The sequence below is a fragment of the Haliotis cracherodii genome, unplaced genomic scaffold, assembly GCF_022045235.1.
Source record: "Haliotis cracherodii isolate W230 unplaced genomic scaffold, xgHalCrac1.p SCAF_39, whole genome shotgun sequence".
NCBI lineage: Eukaryota > Metazoa > Mollusca > Gastropoda > Lepetellida > Haliotidae > Haliotis > Haliotis cracherodii.
The window spans coordinates 1,413,035-1,431,208 of record NW_027266296.1 but is presented as its reverse complement, the minus strand read 5'-3'; the positions used below and the strand labels follow the sequence as shown (position 1 = coordinate 1,431,208).

Below are 18,174 nucleotides of genomic sequence, written 5' to 3'. Positions count from 1 at the left end.
TAGCTTTTATATTGCTGAGTGCGGCATTAAACAAGAAGCAAAATAAACAAAATATAAATTTAAAAAGATTACTGTAGCTGGGTGTCAGATAATGCTCTTATTATCAGAGAACTCACCAGCATCAGCTGGGATGGAGAGGAGCATGTCCGTGCTGCCGATCCAGACACCGGGGTCTGCCTTCACTGCCAGCTGAAATATTGTGTCAACTAAGCATATAATCGCCATTATTGTCGCAGGCTATTTTTTCATAATGATCATACAAGATACTTCTAACCCTTCATTTTTTGCAAGTTATCTGATATTGACACAGTCCACCTCAACTGCAATCTCATAAAGTCAGATGTCAGTTTTCGCTACCGCTATACAAGCTCATGATTAACACTGGACCTTAAACTTCCATTCATTTGAAATGTTCCCTAAGAAGATGACCAACTACCATTAACACAAAGACTTTGTTGGGGCACGTGTGGCCCAGTCGTCTAAGGCGCCGCGATTCGTTTTGCAGAGTTGCGTCCCTTGGGCACGCCAGAAACCTATGATTGTGGGTTCGAATCCCGGTTCGCCCCAATTATGTTTCTAAGTTTGTCAGCACCATACCTATGCTCGTGGGTTTCATCGAGGTGGTAAACGTCTGAGACCTGCATCACTTGGGGCTTTCCTCCCATATTAAGCTGACATGCCGTGATATAACTGGAATACTGTTAAAAGCGGCGTTAAATCCAACTCACTCACTCACAAAGACTTTGTCACAAAGCACAACAATATATCACTGAAGAGTGGGTCAACGCCAGCAAATCATCTGTAAAAATTCATTGAGATACTGCGGGTTGAGCTGGATAATACCGCGACCACAATCCAGTTTGTTTGATGCCACCCAAAAAGAAGTTTCAAAACCTAGACCGTGCCCTTGAGAGAGAGATGAGACATCTTCTTGCCAACCAGGAACCGGTGAACGATTATTGTTTATAGTTTGTTTGTTTTAACGCCGCACTCAGCAATTTTCCAGCTATATGATGGCGGTCTGTATAAATAATCGAGTCTGGACCAGACAATCCAGTGATTGATATCATGAGCATTGATCCACGCTATTGGGATCGATGACATGCATCAACCAAGTCAGCAAGCCTGACCAGTTGATCCCATAAGTCGCCTCTTACAAGAAGCACCTTTCACGGCAAGCATGGGTAGCTGAAGACCAATTCTAACCCGGATCTTCATGGGTACATTGTTTATATAACCCAAAACGATATAGTAATAAAATGCTAATTACAGATTGTTAACTGTTATTTTTATTATTCACAATAAGGTGACATTTCACAAATTCAACAATGAAAACAATGTTGTTATATTTGTAGGACAGTAATAGCAGAAATACTATATATATAGCTGCTAAGAATCACATATCAGCCAATGAAAAACTTTGTCACTTACTGCTGCGCTGGTACCTTTAGACCACTCCCCCAAACATGATTTTATTTCACTCGGAAATTGACTTCATATATATTGGACAACTGATAATCCCAAAAAACATCGCAATCAATTTTTCACTTCACTTGCCCTTTAAACACTTGTCTGAAGTCTGGATCTGGATCTAGTAGAGTCAAGTTAGCTAATAGTCCATTTAATAATATAAACTCTACAGAAATTGCTGCCAAAACGTTATAGGCCCAGAATGTGCAAAATCTTTTACATGAATGAAATGTACAAGCCTTTCTTAAAGCAAGGAGTATATTACACTAATATTGATTAAAATGATAAATAAAACAAGTGTATAATTACAATTAATACAACAGATATTAACCTCACCAGTTGACCAGATGGATTCCCAGTATAACTTTCATTATAAAACTCACTTTTTCTGTGAATATTTTCAGGTAGGTGTCGATGGTGTCGACAAGGCCGTCATACTGTGGGGAGGTGTGGTGCACAGGAAGTGTCGTGAAGACCCGGCCACACGTGTCATAGCCGTACGGTCGACCCTGGTACAAACACATAGAAAACATGTTGATGGGGACTATTTTAATCCATTTCATTGAGATAAGTAATGAATGCCCCCTCTCCTCTCCCACAGAGGTGATGTGGTGTGGTGTGGTGTGGTGTGGTGTGGTGTGGTGTGGTGTGGTGTGGTGTGGTGAGGTGAGGTGTGGTGAGGTGTGGTGAGGTGAGGTGAGGTGAGGTGTGGTGAGGTGTGGTGAGGTGAGGTGTGGTGAGGTGAGGTGAGGTGAGGTGAGGTGGTAGGGTGTGGTGAGGTGAGGTGAGGTGAGGTAAAATGGGGTTAAACATCGCATTCAAGATTATTGCACCTACATCATGTACATAGCGACGTGCATTCACGTGTGTGTGGCTGCTTGTACTAGTTTGGACTAATGCCGGTTTGATAATGCCAGCCCACTGAGATACCATGCTGCAGTTTTAAAATGGATACCCCACTCAGACACAGTATGCGGACTGCGAACCGACCAGCTCATATTTTGGCCCCTAAATGCTGGGTAAGAATGTACCATCTTTAAATGTCTGATGCGGTATCTCCATCTCCCGGCAGATGCTGTATCCACTAGACCACGGAGGCAGTCAAACAAAGAAAGAGTGAGTGAGTGAGTGAGTGAGTATGGTTTTACACCGCTTTTAGCAATATTCCAGCAATATCACGGTGGGGGTCACCAGAAATGGGCTTCACACATTGTACCCATGTCGGCAATCGAAAATGGGTCTTCAGCATGACGAGCGAACGCTTTAACCACTAGGCTACCCGACCGCCCCAAACAAAGAAAGAGCAAACAAAGATATAGAAGGGTTTCACTGGGGCCATCTATCCCCTATCTTGTTCAGGGGACTCACAGTGATATATTTTGGGGGCCAGGCTGGATGAGATGAGGCATGCTTCACCTGATTTCAAACAACTTATGGGGGCATGGGTGGCCCAGCCACAATTTCCTAAGCAGAGTTGCCTTCCTTGGGGATGCCAGGAACTAATAATTGGGTTCAAATCCTGATTCGTCCGATTCATGTTTCTAGGTTTGACAGCACCATACTCGTGCTTGTGGATTTCACCAAAGTGGTAAACGTCCGAAACCTGCATCACTTCGGACCTTCCTTCCACATCAAGCTGACAAGCCAGGATATAACAGGAATACTGTTCAAAGTGGCGTCACATGGTAGAAGGTTCCTTGCTAACAGCTTGGGCCGACACTATTCTTCCAGGAGGGACAGAGAGTCAGTAATTCCTCACAGCTCATTAGTCATAAACTAGAAAATCCCTGTCTTCACAACTCACGTGATGGAGGATGAGAATTTTGGCATCTTCAAGTACATCTGGGTTGATCACCTGAAACAAGCAAAAGAATGAGTTTTCAACACAGATAAAAAAAAACTGCACCCATCGTACTGATAGCTTCCAGTATTGCCAATACAACTTGTAGGGAGATATATAGAGATTACCGTATTCGACGTAATAAGCGCCCAGGGTGCTCTCAAAAATAGAAATAGGGGGCTCTTTTTAGAATATTATTTTGGTGGAAAAAACAGAGTTGAAAGATAAATTTTGTGGTTTATGCTGATGGCCTGAACTGTTTATATACAACAGATATATTTTTCCTGAATTTAATTGCCCTTAATTAAGGGTGTATATAACACACGTGTGCGTATTATACACAAATAAATAAGTCTTGTGTACATTGATCAATTGGAAGGGGTGCCAATTGGGATTGTTCACTTGCCAATATATCAGCAAATATGGGCGATTATAAGAGCGGGGCGCTTATTACATTGAATACGGTATTAGCGTTTGTGTTTCCATGTTATTAATATAATAAATTAGGAACCAAAATTGCATTTAGTGAGCCAATTGCATCTTTCTAAATATATGATATTTATTTCACAGAAACACATGGGCAGTGTCTGAAATATAAAATTGTAAATATATGAAATAAAAAAAATATCCACGCTGCCGTCAGGGAGCACAGACTTTAGAAGCTACAGGCCCTGACTAAACTCTTCAGACCCTCATTTAAAAAAACTGATCTTATTGTGAAAAAAACATCACGTTAATTCAGTGCAGGCAATAAGTACCCATACAAATTTGAAACTATTTGCCAAACACAAATCCTCCAGGTAGAAGCTTATTTTGAACACTGCATAAGGCAGTCGTGACAAGCCAAATAGCGACTGGTGCCCCTCTCCTGGCCATTTTTGCGACCGGGTTCCGTCTTAGCGCAAACGGGCACACCTAAAACAATTGTCAACTCGTTGCTTTAATAGTTCACACATTTTCCCCATATATCATATATATTTCAGGTGCAATTTAAAGCACATCGGGACGAGCGGAATTATACAGTATGATTGAACACATTTTACTGTGTCTTTGGTATATTTTTAGATCCAAGACATATGTGAATTCAAAAACTATTCCTGAGGGATTCTTTGATGAAGAACTTGAAATCAGACGCTCATTCTGATTGGTTTGTCGTATTTTTGCACATAACATTTATCGATAGGGGGACGAGTCTTCTTGCAGGTTATGGAAAGGGGCGAGTGGTGACGAATGTGCATAAGGGTAATAATCTCATTTAGAAACTGCGTATGAATACAGTGTGTGTGAACTGCCTCATGCAACAAATAGTGCCAAATAGTTTCCGAGCATTATTTCCACAGAATCATGCATACATTGCAAAACCCCTATCAAAACTTATTTGGCATGTTGTTCAATAGTTTCTTGAACAAGCAACATTTCAACATATCTGTTAAAGTGAGATAACTCCCATTCTTAAAAGAGAAAATGTATTTAATAAATGATGTTCAATGCTTTCAAATGGAGACACTTAGTATTGCCTTTTGTTGTTGTGTGATGAACTCTACAACAGTCAGTAGGGCTTAAGTGATATTTGAGCCCCCTGATGTCAAAGACTCACTGTGTAGCCCTTCCTAGCACTGATGAACTCTACAACAGTCAGTAGGGCGTAAGTGATATTTGAACCCCCTGATGTAAAACTCACCATGTAACATTGATGAAGACTAAAACTGTTAGTAGGGCTTAAGTGATATTTGAGCCCCCTGATGTCAAAGACTCACCGTGTAGCCCTTCCTAGCACTGATGACCTCTACAACTGTCAGTAGGGCTTATGTGATATTTGAACCCCCTGATGTCAAAGACTCACCGTGTAGCCCTTCCTAGCACTGATGAACTTTACAACTATCAGTAGGGCTTAAGTGATATTTGAACCTCCTGATGTCAAAGACTCACTGTGTAGCCCTTCCTAGCACTGATGAACTCTACAACAGTTAGTAGGGCCAAAGTGATATTTGAACCCCCTGATGTCAAAGACTCACTGTGTAGCCCTTCCTAGCACTGATGAACTCTACAACTGTCAGTAGGGCCTAAGTGATATTTGAACCCCCCTGATGTCAAAGACTCACCGTGTAGCCCTTCCTAGCACTAATGAACTCTACAACAGTCAGTAGGGCTTAAGTGATATTTGAACCCCCTGATGTCAAAGACTCACTGTGTAGCCCTTCCTAGCACTGATGAACTCTACAACAGTCAGTAGGGCCTAAGTGATATTTGAACCCCCTGATGTCAAAGACTCACCGTGTAGCCCTTCCTAGCACTGATGAACTCTACAACAGTCAGTAGGGCTTAAGTAATATTTGAGCCCCCTGATGTCAAAGACTCACCGTGTAGCCCTTCCTAGCACTGATGAACTCTACAACAGTCAGTAGGGCCTAAGTGATATTTGAGCCCCCTGATGTCAAAGACTCACCGTGTAGCCCTTCCTAGCACTGATGAACTCTACAACTGTCAGTAGGGCGTAAGTGATATTTGAGCCCCCTGATGTCAAAGACTCACCGTGTAGCCCTTCCTAGCACTTATGAACTCTACAACTGTCAGTAGGGCTTAAGTAATATTTGAGCCCCCTGATGTCAAAGACTCACCGTGTAGGCCCTTCCTAGCACTGATGAACTCTACAACTGTCAGTAGGGCTTAAGTAATATTTGAGCCCCCTGATGTCAAAGACTCACTGTGTAGCCCTTCCTAGCACTGATGAACTCTACAACAGTCAGTAGGGCCTAAGTGATATTTGAGCCCCCTGATGTCAAAGACTCACTGTGTAGCCCTTCCTAGCACTGATGAACTCTACAACAGTCAGTAGGGCCTAAGTGATATTTGAGCCCCCTGATGTCAAAGACTCACCGTGTAGCCCTTCCTAGCACTGATGAACTTTACAACAGTCAGTAGGGCCAAAGTGATATTTGAACCCCCTGATGTCAAAGACTCACCGTGTAGCCCTTCCTAGCACTGATGAACTCTACAACTGTCAGTAGGGCCAAAGTGATATTTGAACCCCCTGATGTCAAAGACTCACTGTGTAGCCCTTCCTAGCACTGATGAACTCTACAACTGTCAGTAGGGCCTAAGTGATATTTGAACCCCCTGATGTCAAAGACTCACCGTGTAGCCCTTCCTAGCACTGATGAACTCTACAACAGTCAGTAGGGCCTAAGTGATATTTGAGCCCCCTGACATCTAAAACCCACCGTGTAGCCCTTCCTAGCACTGATGAACTCTACAACTGTCAGTAGGGCCAAAGTGATATTTGAGCCCCCTGATGTCAAAGACTCACCGTGTAGCCCTTCCTAGCACTGATGAACTCTACAACTGTCAGTAGGGCCTAAGTGATATTTGAACCCCCTGATGTCAAAGACTCACTGTGTAGCCCTTCCTAGCACTGATGAACTCTACAACAGTCAGTAGGGCCTAAGTGATATTTGAGCCCCCTGATGTCAAAGACTCATCGTGTAGCCCTTCCTAGCACTGATGAACTCTACAACAGTCAGTAGGGCGTAAGTGATATTTGAGACCCCTGATGTCAAAGACTCACCGTGTAGCCCTTCCTAGCACTGATGAACTCTACAACAGTCAGTAGGGCATTGATGGTGGCACCGCCGCTCCCAACATTAGACTTGGGGTCCTCCACAGTTAACAGGATGACATCCCTGTCTATATAACCCTTGGCCTGTCGGATCTCCAGCTCTGTGAACAGGAAGTTAGCATAAAACATTGTTATAGTAACTGCAATAATCTTCCTTGCATCATGTGTGAATATTTTCCAGAAACATACTCAGTTCATGTCTTTAATGTGTATTCATCTTTTTTTGGGCTGAAATGGATTCATAGAATTTCGAAATAAAATATTTTTAAAAAATTAAGATTTAATTTAAAATATATTAAGTTCAAATTCAAGTTCTGTTTATCAAATGTGTTCGTGGCATGGTGAGGCATCTGGGTATTTTGTCATGCCCATGAGATGTGAGGTAAGGTGAAATGGGTGAGTGAGTGAGTGAGTTGGGTTTAACGCCGCTTTTAACAGTATTCCAGTTATATCGCGGCGTGTCAGCTTAATGTGGGAGGAAAGCCCGAAGTGATGCAGGTCTTAGACGTTTACCACTTCGGTGAAACCCACGAGCACAGGTATGGTGCTGACAAACCTTGAAACATAATCGGGGCGAACCGGGATTCGAACCCACAATCATAGGTTTCTGGCGTGCCCAAAGGGACGCAACTCTGCACAGCGAATCGCGGCGCCTTAGACGACTGGGCCACCCGTGCCCCCAAAGGTGAAATGGGGTTTAACGTCTCATTCAAGATTATTTCATTTAAATAGAAGTACACCATAATAACGAATATTAAGGAGATTTTTCTCTGACCTACTACATGCATTAAAACAGCATAATTACAAGTTTTTTCAAATTGTTTTTTTAAAAACTTAGGATAAACTTGGTAAAACAAGAAACCAACAAAGGCTTATCATATTTGACGTAATAAGCGCCCAAGGTGCTCTCAAAATTAGAAATAGGGGGCTCTTATTAGAATATAATTTTGGTGCTATAAAACAGAGTTGAAAGATCGTAAATTTTGTGGTTTATGCTGACAACCTGAAATGATACAAAAGAAAAGTCTGTGCGTATTATACACGACAGATATATCTTTCCAGCATTTAATTGCCCATAATTAAGGGTGCATATAACACACGAGTTAGTATCATACACGAATAAGTCTTGTGTACATTTATCAGTCGGAAGGGGTGGATAAGCCAGTATATTAGCAACCATCACCGTGGGCGCTTATTAGAGCGGGGCACTTATTACGTTGAATACGGTAATTGCTGTTTCGTCTCACCTTTCTGTAGAGCCTGTGTGTGAGTCTTGTTGGCACACGTGAGAACTATCGCTGTCCATTTCACCCTCCGGGCTGGACTTGCCATTCCTTATATTGAAAAATAAATAATGATTATATTAAAACTGTGACATCAAAATACATGTTGATCACATCTGATCATGCTGATGACTACGGTGGCACATACCCGCCACTGGTGAGATCATTTTCCACTGTATGCCTCTATATTTTATCTGGCAGCCGCCAGATACTTCCACTGGTGAGATAAAATATAGAGGTTTACAGGGGAAAATGATCTCACCAGTGGAAGTATCTGGCGAAAATGAAAACCCGGAGACGGCAACACGAGATCTCTTGGAAGAGTTGGAGATACCTGTGGCACAGATGATGCGGTTTGCCGCGATACACAGGTTACCCCATATGGCTAATACATCGCAATCAGCTGACAGGCCCAAGCCGATTGTTATGAAGTTTGTTTTGATGTCTGAAAGACAAAGGGTGCGTGAGGCAAGCTTCAAGATGTCAGCTTTATTGAGCAGTAAGAAGGTCTACATTCGCACAGACCTGCCAGTTGTGTTAAAAAAATAGAGACGCAGCCTTGCCAATAGGGCGTATGAAATCAGACAGACCCATCACTACCAGACCCGGATCCTGGAACGGGGAATAGTATTGACACTACAGTACAGAAGAAATTCAAGAGCAGAGTGGATCAGCTTTGGACCAGATGATACTGTGCATTGACTAGTTTACAAGCCCATTCAGGACCATGGATGTGTTTACATATGTGTTAACACTAATAACGGTTTGGACAGTGTTTGCTTAAGACACTGTTATTTTCCAGTTTTATTTTCGGGACGCATAGCGATCTCAAGTTATCTGCCAAAAGTGTGAGGTGGCTTGAGCGTAAAATAACAGGTAGTTGTGATTTGTGTTATTCATGGAATTCCTAAAGGCAAGGAGTTTATTAGTTTTCATTCTTCCTTAGATGTTAGATATAAAGGATTTTTAAAGATAAATATCGCCTCAAATGCTTATTGTGTGAAAATTTTATCCCACCCTCCCAGATACTGGAAAACGTGAATTTAATGCGTCTCCAAAAGAATGCGACCACTGGACCCTAGCCAAAAATGCGACTCAATATGAATGCGACACCCCCTCCTCTCAAGCATCAGTGGATTTCTATCTAAAGATGTCCTCAGTCAGGTTTAGAATCCTAACCGTAATCCAACCTTACATTAATCCAATCACACATTAAATAGCACCGCTTATTAGCGCTGAGTAAAGTACTTCCGCAAAAACAATACGTGCGCGCTGGCTCGTGTCGGCCTTCGACGCAGTCACAAAGAACAAAGGGTGGCATCTGTCTGGACTTGCAGCTGTGATCAGTGATGACATAAATGAGTAGAACTCTTGTCTTGACCCCAGCAGTGACAATTCACAGGACGTAATTAGTGTTTGAATGACATTTTTTATATACTTTATAAAGTTTATATACAAATGCTACTCAATAAACAGTGGTGTGGAATACATCAGCTTATGTCTAAGTTGATATTTTTGCTATCCAAACTGTCTTATTGTTGATATAAATGCCATGTTTAAGAATGCGAGCAAAGACCACACGCATTTTTCGCATTTAATTCACGCTCGCGTTAATTTCAAGATTTACAGTATTGAATTTACAGTGATAATTAATGTATTGTTGAACTGTTAAGAAAACTGTTCGTATCACTCGTATTTGATTCATGCTGAACTAGGATTTATGGCTTTTATATTTTTAGCAAGAATAACATTTGATCGCATTATCTTATGATTTAAAAAACTAAACGAGTTCTTCTGCTAAAAGCACAAACTTGTAGACTTACCCACGTGGACCATCCAAATATAGAACATCACGTAATGCAAGAGGCACAGCTATCTTATCTAATAATAATTTTGAATTTAAAATTTTAAAAGTAATCAAAGATGATGCGGAAGGAAATGTTTTAGCACTGAATATTAGGATACAGGACATTGTTTATACTATTGTTAATATATATGGCCCCAATCAAGATAAGCCTGAATTTTATGCAAAACTAAGAGATGTTATTACAGAACTAGATGGACATATACACTACTGCCTAGAAGTTCATTCCCCTTACACGCAGGGGCAACGTGTACGCGACCCGTGTGCACCCAATTGGTCATGCGTGTGGAACCTGTCCGCCACGCGTGTGATACCCGTGTTCAACGCGTTGCACACGGGGGTGCACCCCGTTCGTCACTCGTGTGCAACGCACTCATTAGAGGGGGAACAAACATTTGACCAAAGGAGGACCCGTGTTAAGCTGAACATGGAGGTGGTAACAAGGAGATATAGTTTTTATTTCCTGGCGAAAAATGTTAATACACATTTTATTATATGTATTTGCTGATGTCTCATTTTTAGATGTGATTTTATTGGAAATTATGAGTACTGTTGTGGCTTCTACCATGTCTACATGATGTTTTGCGATGGTGTTAAGAGAATACATGATCCTGTTAAATGTTATTGTTATTCACATGCTTTTTTGTGATTTGACAATAAAAGTCTGTAGTACGACTTTCAGTGATCATGTTTATGAGGTTTGGCGGAGCATTGTTTTTATTGGACCCTAATTACTTTATGATGGTTGGGTCTCTTTGTCTCAGCATTTAATTAATGAGAGTAGGTTATATGATGGAGGATACACTTTGGGGAGAGGGTTCTACTAATTACCGTACCACAGGAAGAGACCTGTAGACGTAAGCAATCAGCATTGGGTTGTGTGTAAGATGGCCGTCGCATAATGGCCGCCAGGAGAGGTAAACATTGAGCTGAAGCATGTGTTGTTTTCACTGGCTTGTTGAATAAATTCCCAGTGCTACTGTCAATATATCTTCCTCTTGATCCTAGATACATCATTTTGGCATTTACAATATAATTTTTTTCAACGTACATTAATGGTTTACTTGTCATATCTTTTAGAGTATTTGTCAATTGCGTTGAGCTTACACGTAAATAATAATATTCAAATCGCATTAAAATACAATGTTAACAAGATGTAACCCTAAAGTCCATGTTCCACATTCATAGCCAGGAGGAAAACTGATTACCCCCGGTAAACAAAGAGAAGAAGCTTGCCCTTACTTATATGTAGAGACATCATCTGAATATGACTATATATGTAAATGTTACGATACTGTACCAGCATGCGGGCAGTGGATCTTCCAGTTGGCTGACTTACTGTTGGTAATATCCGTTTTCTTTTAGCAAATAGAGATAGTTAGTAACAAACATATACGATATACAACGAATATTTGCACAACTTTCACAAAACCTTTCGACACTGACACCGCATCAAACCCTACGGTAGACTGGACACAGTTATGTGCGCACCGATTACATAACCCCATCCGACTGGGTGTGGCTGGTGGTTCAAAGCGAAACAGACAACCCTGTCTGTTGTCTAATAAATGCTGGGCGGTGCTTTTGATCTTGCCTCTAGCCATGCATGTAGTTGTAGTAAACAATGATCAGGATGGCCTCGGAATAAACAAGATACTTTCTTGTTGCATATCAAGGCACCAATTCATCGGTCACAGGGTTTTGTTATGTATAAAAGGCGCAGTGAAACAAAACATGGACCTCGTCTTCTACGCTGTCATTACAGTGAAAACATTTTCTATTGTGGACAGGTACACCTTCGTACCAACCGGTTTCCACTCGAATAGGAGCCATGCCACATCGAAACTTGGCTAGTGCCTATCTGTAGTCTCTGGCCATCTTATTTGAAACATAGTATTCTGTCCCATATACTTGTTTGTAACATCGGTACATTCTCAATTTATTAAGCCCGTTTCGCCCCTCTTCCTTTCTTAACATATCATTCCAATGGGTAACATATTCATTCATACACCATTGTTCCACCTGTGTACAAACAGAAAATTTATCTTTAAAACCTGTTGCGTTTAATAGGTGTCCTAAATCCCTATTAATACTAAACTTCTTTCTCACCCTACCTCTGCCAGCACACTGCAGAGGATTAACAGTTACTGTGAGTGAGCGAGCATAGTTTTACGCCGCTTTTAACAGTTACTGTGTTTACACAAGCACAGAAGTCATGCCAAGAACACTCACAGTTGTTAGGGAACTCAACTGAGGATTTTACAAGTGTCCATCACAACCTATGAAAGCTAACATGTGAATAAACTCAGTTCACTGAAATTTAAATAATTAAGGCACTTGCAGTGACCAGTTAAACAAGGTTTTCAATACTGAGTGAAAGAAAGACGAGGTGCCAGCCTACATTGGAAATGCTGTATGCTGTATGTCCAGCCTCAATCAACACCTCTTGTGATCAACAATCAACACCTCGCGATCCCGAGCCTTGCGCATAACCATTGTCATGACCTGATCGAGTGATTCCTTCCATCAACTTGAAAGGATTACCCACAGAGAAAGAAAGGATTAAAATCCTAAAGATATCCTATTAACATGGTATAAGTACTCAACCTGTGTGCAACCCGTTGGGCACCTGTGTCACATACATGTTACATGCGTTCACAAAGCGTGTTAGGGGAATGAACTTTTAGGCAGTAGTGTACATATTTTGTGTGGGGACTGGAATTTTATTATGGATATGAATATGGATACGTTTAATTATAAGCATTTAAACAATCCCAAAGCAAGGAATGGGGTATTAGATATTATGGAAACTTTTGATTTGAAAGATGTTTGGCAAGATTCAAATCTGTTTGACAGGTGTTTCACCTGGCGACAGCCTAACCCTATTAAGCAAGCTAGATTAGATTTTTTTCTTGTATCCCACAATATAGTCCATAGGTCAGTGAATGTGACGTCCACCCAGGGCTGGACTACTAACATCAACTGGAAACATGCTTCAGCAGGTAGAGGGGAGACAACTCTGTCAACATGTAACCGACCTGGATTAGCAACATCCCCACCAGTCAAGCAGTCATCACCGATGAAACCAGCTACACCAAGGATCAGCGAACCAAAACCAAAACCACCACCTGTGACGAACATAGTCACACCTGTGCAAGGGACTGTTACTTCCAGATGTGGTCACATTATCCGACCACCTGAGAAACTTGATTTATAAGAAACTCTAATCAGACATTAAATCAGTGTGCATAAATGTCTGTGCAAATCTCAAAGACAACTCAAAGACATTAACTTTATTACATTTCCCATGTGTGTTCTTTGAATTTATTAGAACAAGTTATTTCTGTGTTCATCTATAAATGTCAGGTAATCAGGGGAGATGGGATGAGTTGCGCTATTACGTAATATTGTTACGATATTATTACCGTATTCAGCGTAATAAGCGCCCAGGGCGCTTTCAAAAATAGAAATAGGGGGCTCTGATTAGAATATTATTTTGGTGAAAAAAAACGGAGTTGAAAGATAAATATCGTGGTTTATGCTGACAGCCTAAAATGTTTATGTATGACAGATATATTTTTCTAGAATTTAATTGCCCATAATTAAGGGTGCATATGACACATGAGTGAGTATTGTATGCGAATAAATAAGTCTTGTGAACATTGATCAATCGGGAGGGGTGCTAATTGGGATTGTTCACTAGCCAATATATTAGCAATTATACCGCTGTGGGCGCTTATTAGAGCGGGTATATACGGTATACATGTATGTGTTGGATGTCATTACTTTTGGGAAGTCCATGCCGTCTCACACCTGCGAGTTGGATACACCAATAAACTTGTGTGCTTCTGTCAATCTTCTGTCAATAAGTCTCAATAGAATAGAAGATTACACACATGATGAAAGCATATTCTAAAACATTTCCGGAACATGTCAGGAAATGTTTTTGGTATGTTTTTACAACATTTTTGCGGGAATGGGCATGATATAATGTTGTCACAACTTTTTTCATCCTTGTAACACAAAGTTATTACACGTCGTTGTGACAACGTCCATGGGAGTCCACAGAATAACTTTGTAGGGATGCAATATTAAAACATTGCCACAACGTAAAATACAACATTGCCACAACATAAAATACAACATTACCATAACATAAAATACAACTTTCCCACAACGTAAAATACAACATGATCACCACATTGTGACAACGTAAGTATGATGTAACACAACGTTAGCCCATGACGTTGTGACATAATGAATGAGGATCCCACAGAATATCGTTATATGGACGTACTATCCCAAGCGCTATACCAAGCGTTACCATAACGTTATCACATTGTTGTCAAGCTGGGGAGGCAGTCAGTGGACCAGATCGAGGACAGTGTGCTGCACAGATCCAGGGGCATGCCCTGTACTGGGCAGGTCGTCATGGTGATGCATGCTAGGCAAATGAAGGTAAAAAGCTGGAAACTCTGATCAAGGATGTTTCCACACAAGGAATCTAAGGATCAAGCCGGGAGGAATGTATAACAAACTCGCAAAAAACTTGCGCAAATTCCACTCAGTGTGTCCGCCGACCAGCATGTTAAAATTACAGGGAAGGACTAGAAGTAGATTCTGCAATTCCCCACCTCCAACAGCCATAATCAGCTGATAATGTTAATTATGATTCGATGTCCTCGCGGCAAAACCGTTTACTGTTTTCACTATCCCACATCTATTGGTCGCACATGCATCCACAATACGTAAGAAAATAAGTTATATGTATTGTTTTATATATTAGGACAGACAATGTGTCAGATGTCAGGTTGTAAAAAACTAGCGAATACTCCCGAGTCGGCCCTAGTAGATATTAGAGGGTCTACGAGCATTTCGTAGTTATTGAACAGTTGCACCTTTGTCACATCAAGCTCAAGTTCCGATATTACATTTCATGATTATGCCTATGCTTAATGTGGTGTATTGTGAGAAATAAGCACTTGTTATACTACCTTCTCTTCGTCACAAAGTCAGTTCCTGGATTTATTGACAATATTGCACGTGAGGTTGTGGTATTAGAGTTACCCCCCTTTGCCCAAGCTCCACACAGCGATAGCCCGCTCAGTTCACGGATGTATTTGAATCGCCAGTATCTTTGGCTCCATAACAACGACAGTAATAATATTATTAATTAAAGCTATATCTAGATCTAGTAAATGTGTTGTCGTTTTACATTGGTTCACTAAACCTAGACTCTGCATAGATTTGTATTGTAAAATTAGTTCGATATATATATGTGTGTTACTGAAAATATAAAAACATCATATTTAATAAACATATTTTTTTGCACTAAAACGATTTATATTTTTCACATTTACCAAGTGTTCTATTTCCATAACAAAAACACCATGGCTTATGCCCCTTGCAATATGACGTCATTGCTGCCAATTGATAAACATTATGACGTCATCATGCTTTGTTAGAGCCGCTTCACGTGGTGTAGGTACAGTTTTGTGATTCTAGCATCTCAGATGCCAGCCAGAATTGTGTTATGCTGAGTCACCCTGCGCCGGAGTGTGTCGTAGACCATATTGTTTTACCGCAAACTGGTTCTTGATATCTTTTGTGTTGAGAATAGACAGGGACCCAGTTGAATTGGCACCAATTACGTCATAATCTAAGGGGGATAACTCAGGCCTATTTCGCTCATAAAACGAAGGCCTCATAACGGCATATCACTTTCACACTATTGTGAGCTTCCTACTTTCACTGTGAAAAAAATGAGTGTATATTTTCAAACACAGATACTAACTAATTCTAAAATTGCGTTTTGTTTAGAAAAAGAAAGAAAGTGATTTTTGCGTGTACACTTCCCCTTTAACCATTTTTTCCAAATTAAAAAAAACAAACACACCTTTTAAGACCAGTGCTTGAAATATCTGTCTGCCCGCGAGTGGCGGTTATTTCGTAACCCAAACGAATTCTTAACCCTAGAAAATTTATAACCCCTAAAAATAAGAAACTTCGTAACCCTATTTCGTATTTCTATATATTCGTTGGGTGATGTCACAGCTACTGGATCAGTTCATTCAACGCACAGGAATAGAGGGGGGAAACACACTTTTGAGACTTTTGTAGAAAAACATATCACCTCGCAATCATTGCATTCAGATAGCCATGAATATTTTGTACGTTGCATCTTTTAAAAAGGGTTGCCACCCATCGCATTTATCACACTGAAGTGCTTGCTTGCGCGTCTGAATTTCAAAATCACATTCGATTCATAAGCCATCGTTCAAAGTAATTGAACGAATTCATCTTCACTTTATACACCTTTTCCTGGTATTGTCGTTAAATATGAGATAGATACGCGATAAATAGCAAACAACAAGAACGAAATGTGGTTTATTATAAAACATTGTTCTATCATGACGTCATTTCTGGAGATTCGAACATGTGCTCGCAACTTGACGTGTATTGGGCGACGTTATTTTTGAGAGGGGAGTGTTAGTTGTTTTCCATAGATGTAGCTGGGCAGATAATCGCAGTGGCCGAACGATCGCATCTAAAAGCGAGAGAGATATCACAATCGGTATTGGGAGAAAAGCTAGGTAAAGGAGCAATCGACCTGAGGATTGTGAAGATATTCTGGAAATACCCACCGTCAGGCGTGCATTAAATGGACTTGGCCGACATTGCCGAGGTCGGATTCTATTGAGGGAGTTATCATTATTAAAATACGGGAAAATATATTTAAAGCTTGTAATTACTTCATCATCCTTAGAGAGGCTGCGCATAATGTTGATATATCATACAAGAAATAAACGAGTCGTGGCCGTTTATCGTACAATAAAACACTGCAGAGAGAAAAAACCAATCGGGGCTGCGCCCTTCATGGTTTATTCTTCCTGCAGTGTTTTATGATCATGGTTTATGTTCCTTGCAGTGTTTTATTGTACGATAAACAACTCCCACTCGTCTATTTCTTTATTAAACCGAGGCTCATTTGTCCTTGACCGAGATCTAACTAACTGAATTGTTAGTTAAACACCACTTGGCAATGACGGAACTTCTTTTTTTCCCTGTCATTTATCTTGATGATAGAATAATTCCATGAAAAACGTTTGTTGCCAGCGGGATTCGAACCCGCGAAGGTCAACGAATGTAGACTTCTGCCACGGCAACTTAGGACAAATTGTATGAAATTAACAACTGAATATTTACTTACATCAGGACTAATTGCTTATCCGTTTATGAACTGCGAAATATGTTTTATGTATTTTTTATACAGTATGTTACTCTATGCATTCTAGTATTTGTACAGTACTTGTGATTTGGTGGCTTTTCGTTGAACGAAACGAACAGAAAGAAAAGAAATTACTATCAAATTAATCAGGGCTGTGTTTTCCATAATAGGCCCATCAACATGGCCAAATAAAATCAAGGTGATTGATAACTATGCTTGAGTTGGTCCAAAATGGATGGGATACTTGCCCCGGGACATGCATTTCATAACCCAATCGGCAAAGTGCGACGTGCACGTGCGAAAGACTCTGGGAACACATTTGACGTGCTGCATGCAGGGCCGACTCACACAGTGTTCTCACAGTTGAGCATAGAGTTCCTGAATATCTTTCAAAATACCTTTAACTAAACAATTAACCATTTCAATGATTAGACACTGGACCCTCCTGGTCTAAACCATACACAATCCCGCCCCATCTCCATCTCAACAGCTACTGGATTCAAGGAGCCCACAAGTAATTGTCATTGATTTCTTAAAGCTTAGCTTCATCAGAAGATAAACCCCATAAACGTTGTCCTTGTTCATTTGAAATATCGCTCTTACGCATTTGGGTCATCAAAATTTGTACCTCTTTTGGTTCTGTTGAATAAACAAAAATAAAACTTGAAAATTCAAACTTTTAGTGATTTAACAAGAAACATCTAAACTTAACAAATATTGAATTATGCCAACACAAAGAAACATAATTTTGAAATATTTCAAATACACTGGAGAATCGGTGGAAATCTATTGTCCTTAGTGTAACCACTATAGTTACCGATCTTTTGCAGAAGTACAAAATAAATACAATATTTCTTTCGGTGTATTATTGTA

The 18,174-nt window shown here is 40.5% G+C and overlaps 1 protein-coding gene across 4 annotated transcripts in view; it reads right to left on the bottom strand.

Annotated features, from left to right (window-relative positions):
* LOC139478118 (L-fucose kinase-like) overlaps positions 1-18,174 on the bottom strand; it is a 55,330-nt gene that overhangs the window by 27,861 nt on the left and 9,295 nt on the right. The window contains exons 1-6 of one of the 4 annotated variants that reach the window (XM_071260437.1): positions 15,068-15,116; positions 8,174-8,260; positions 6,876-7,027; positions 3,275-3,325; positions 1,854-1,979; positions 117-189 (exon numbers count right to left, since the gene is read on the bottom strand). In XM_071260437.1, coding sequence (XP_071116538.1) covers positions 117-189; positions 1,854-1,979; positions 3,275-3,325; positions 6,876-7,027; positions 8,174-8,258 — 487 coding nt within the window. In that variant the 5' untranslated portion in view covers positions 8,259-8,260; positions 15,068-15,116. The other 3 variants (XM_071260439.1, XM_071260438.1, XM_071260436.1) reach the window with 3 other exon arrangements.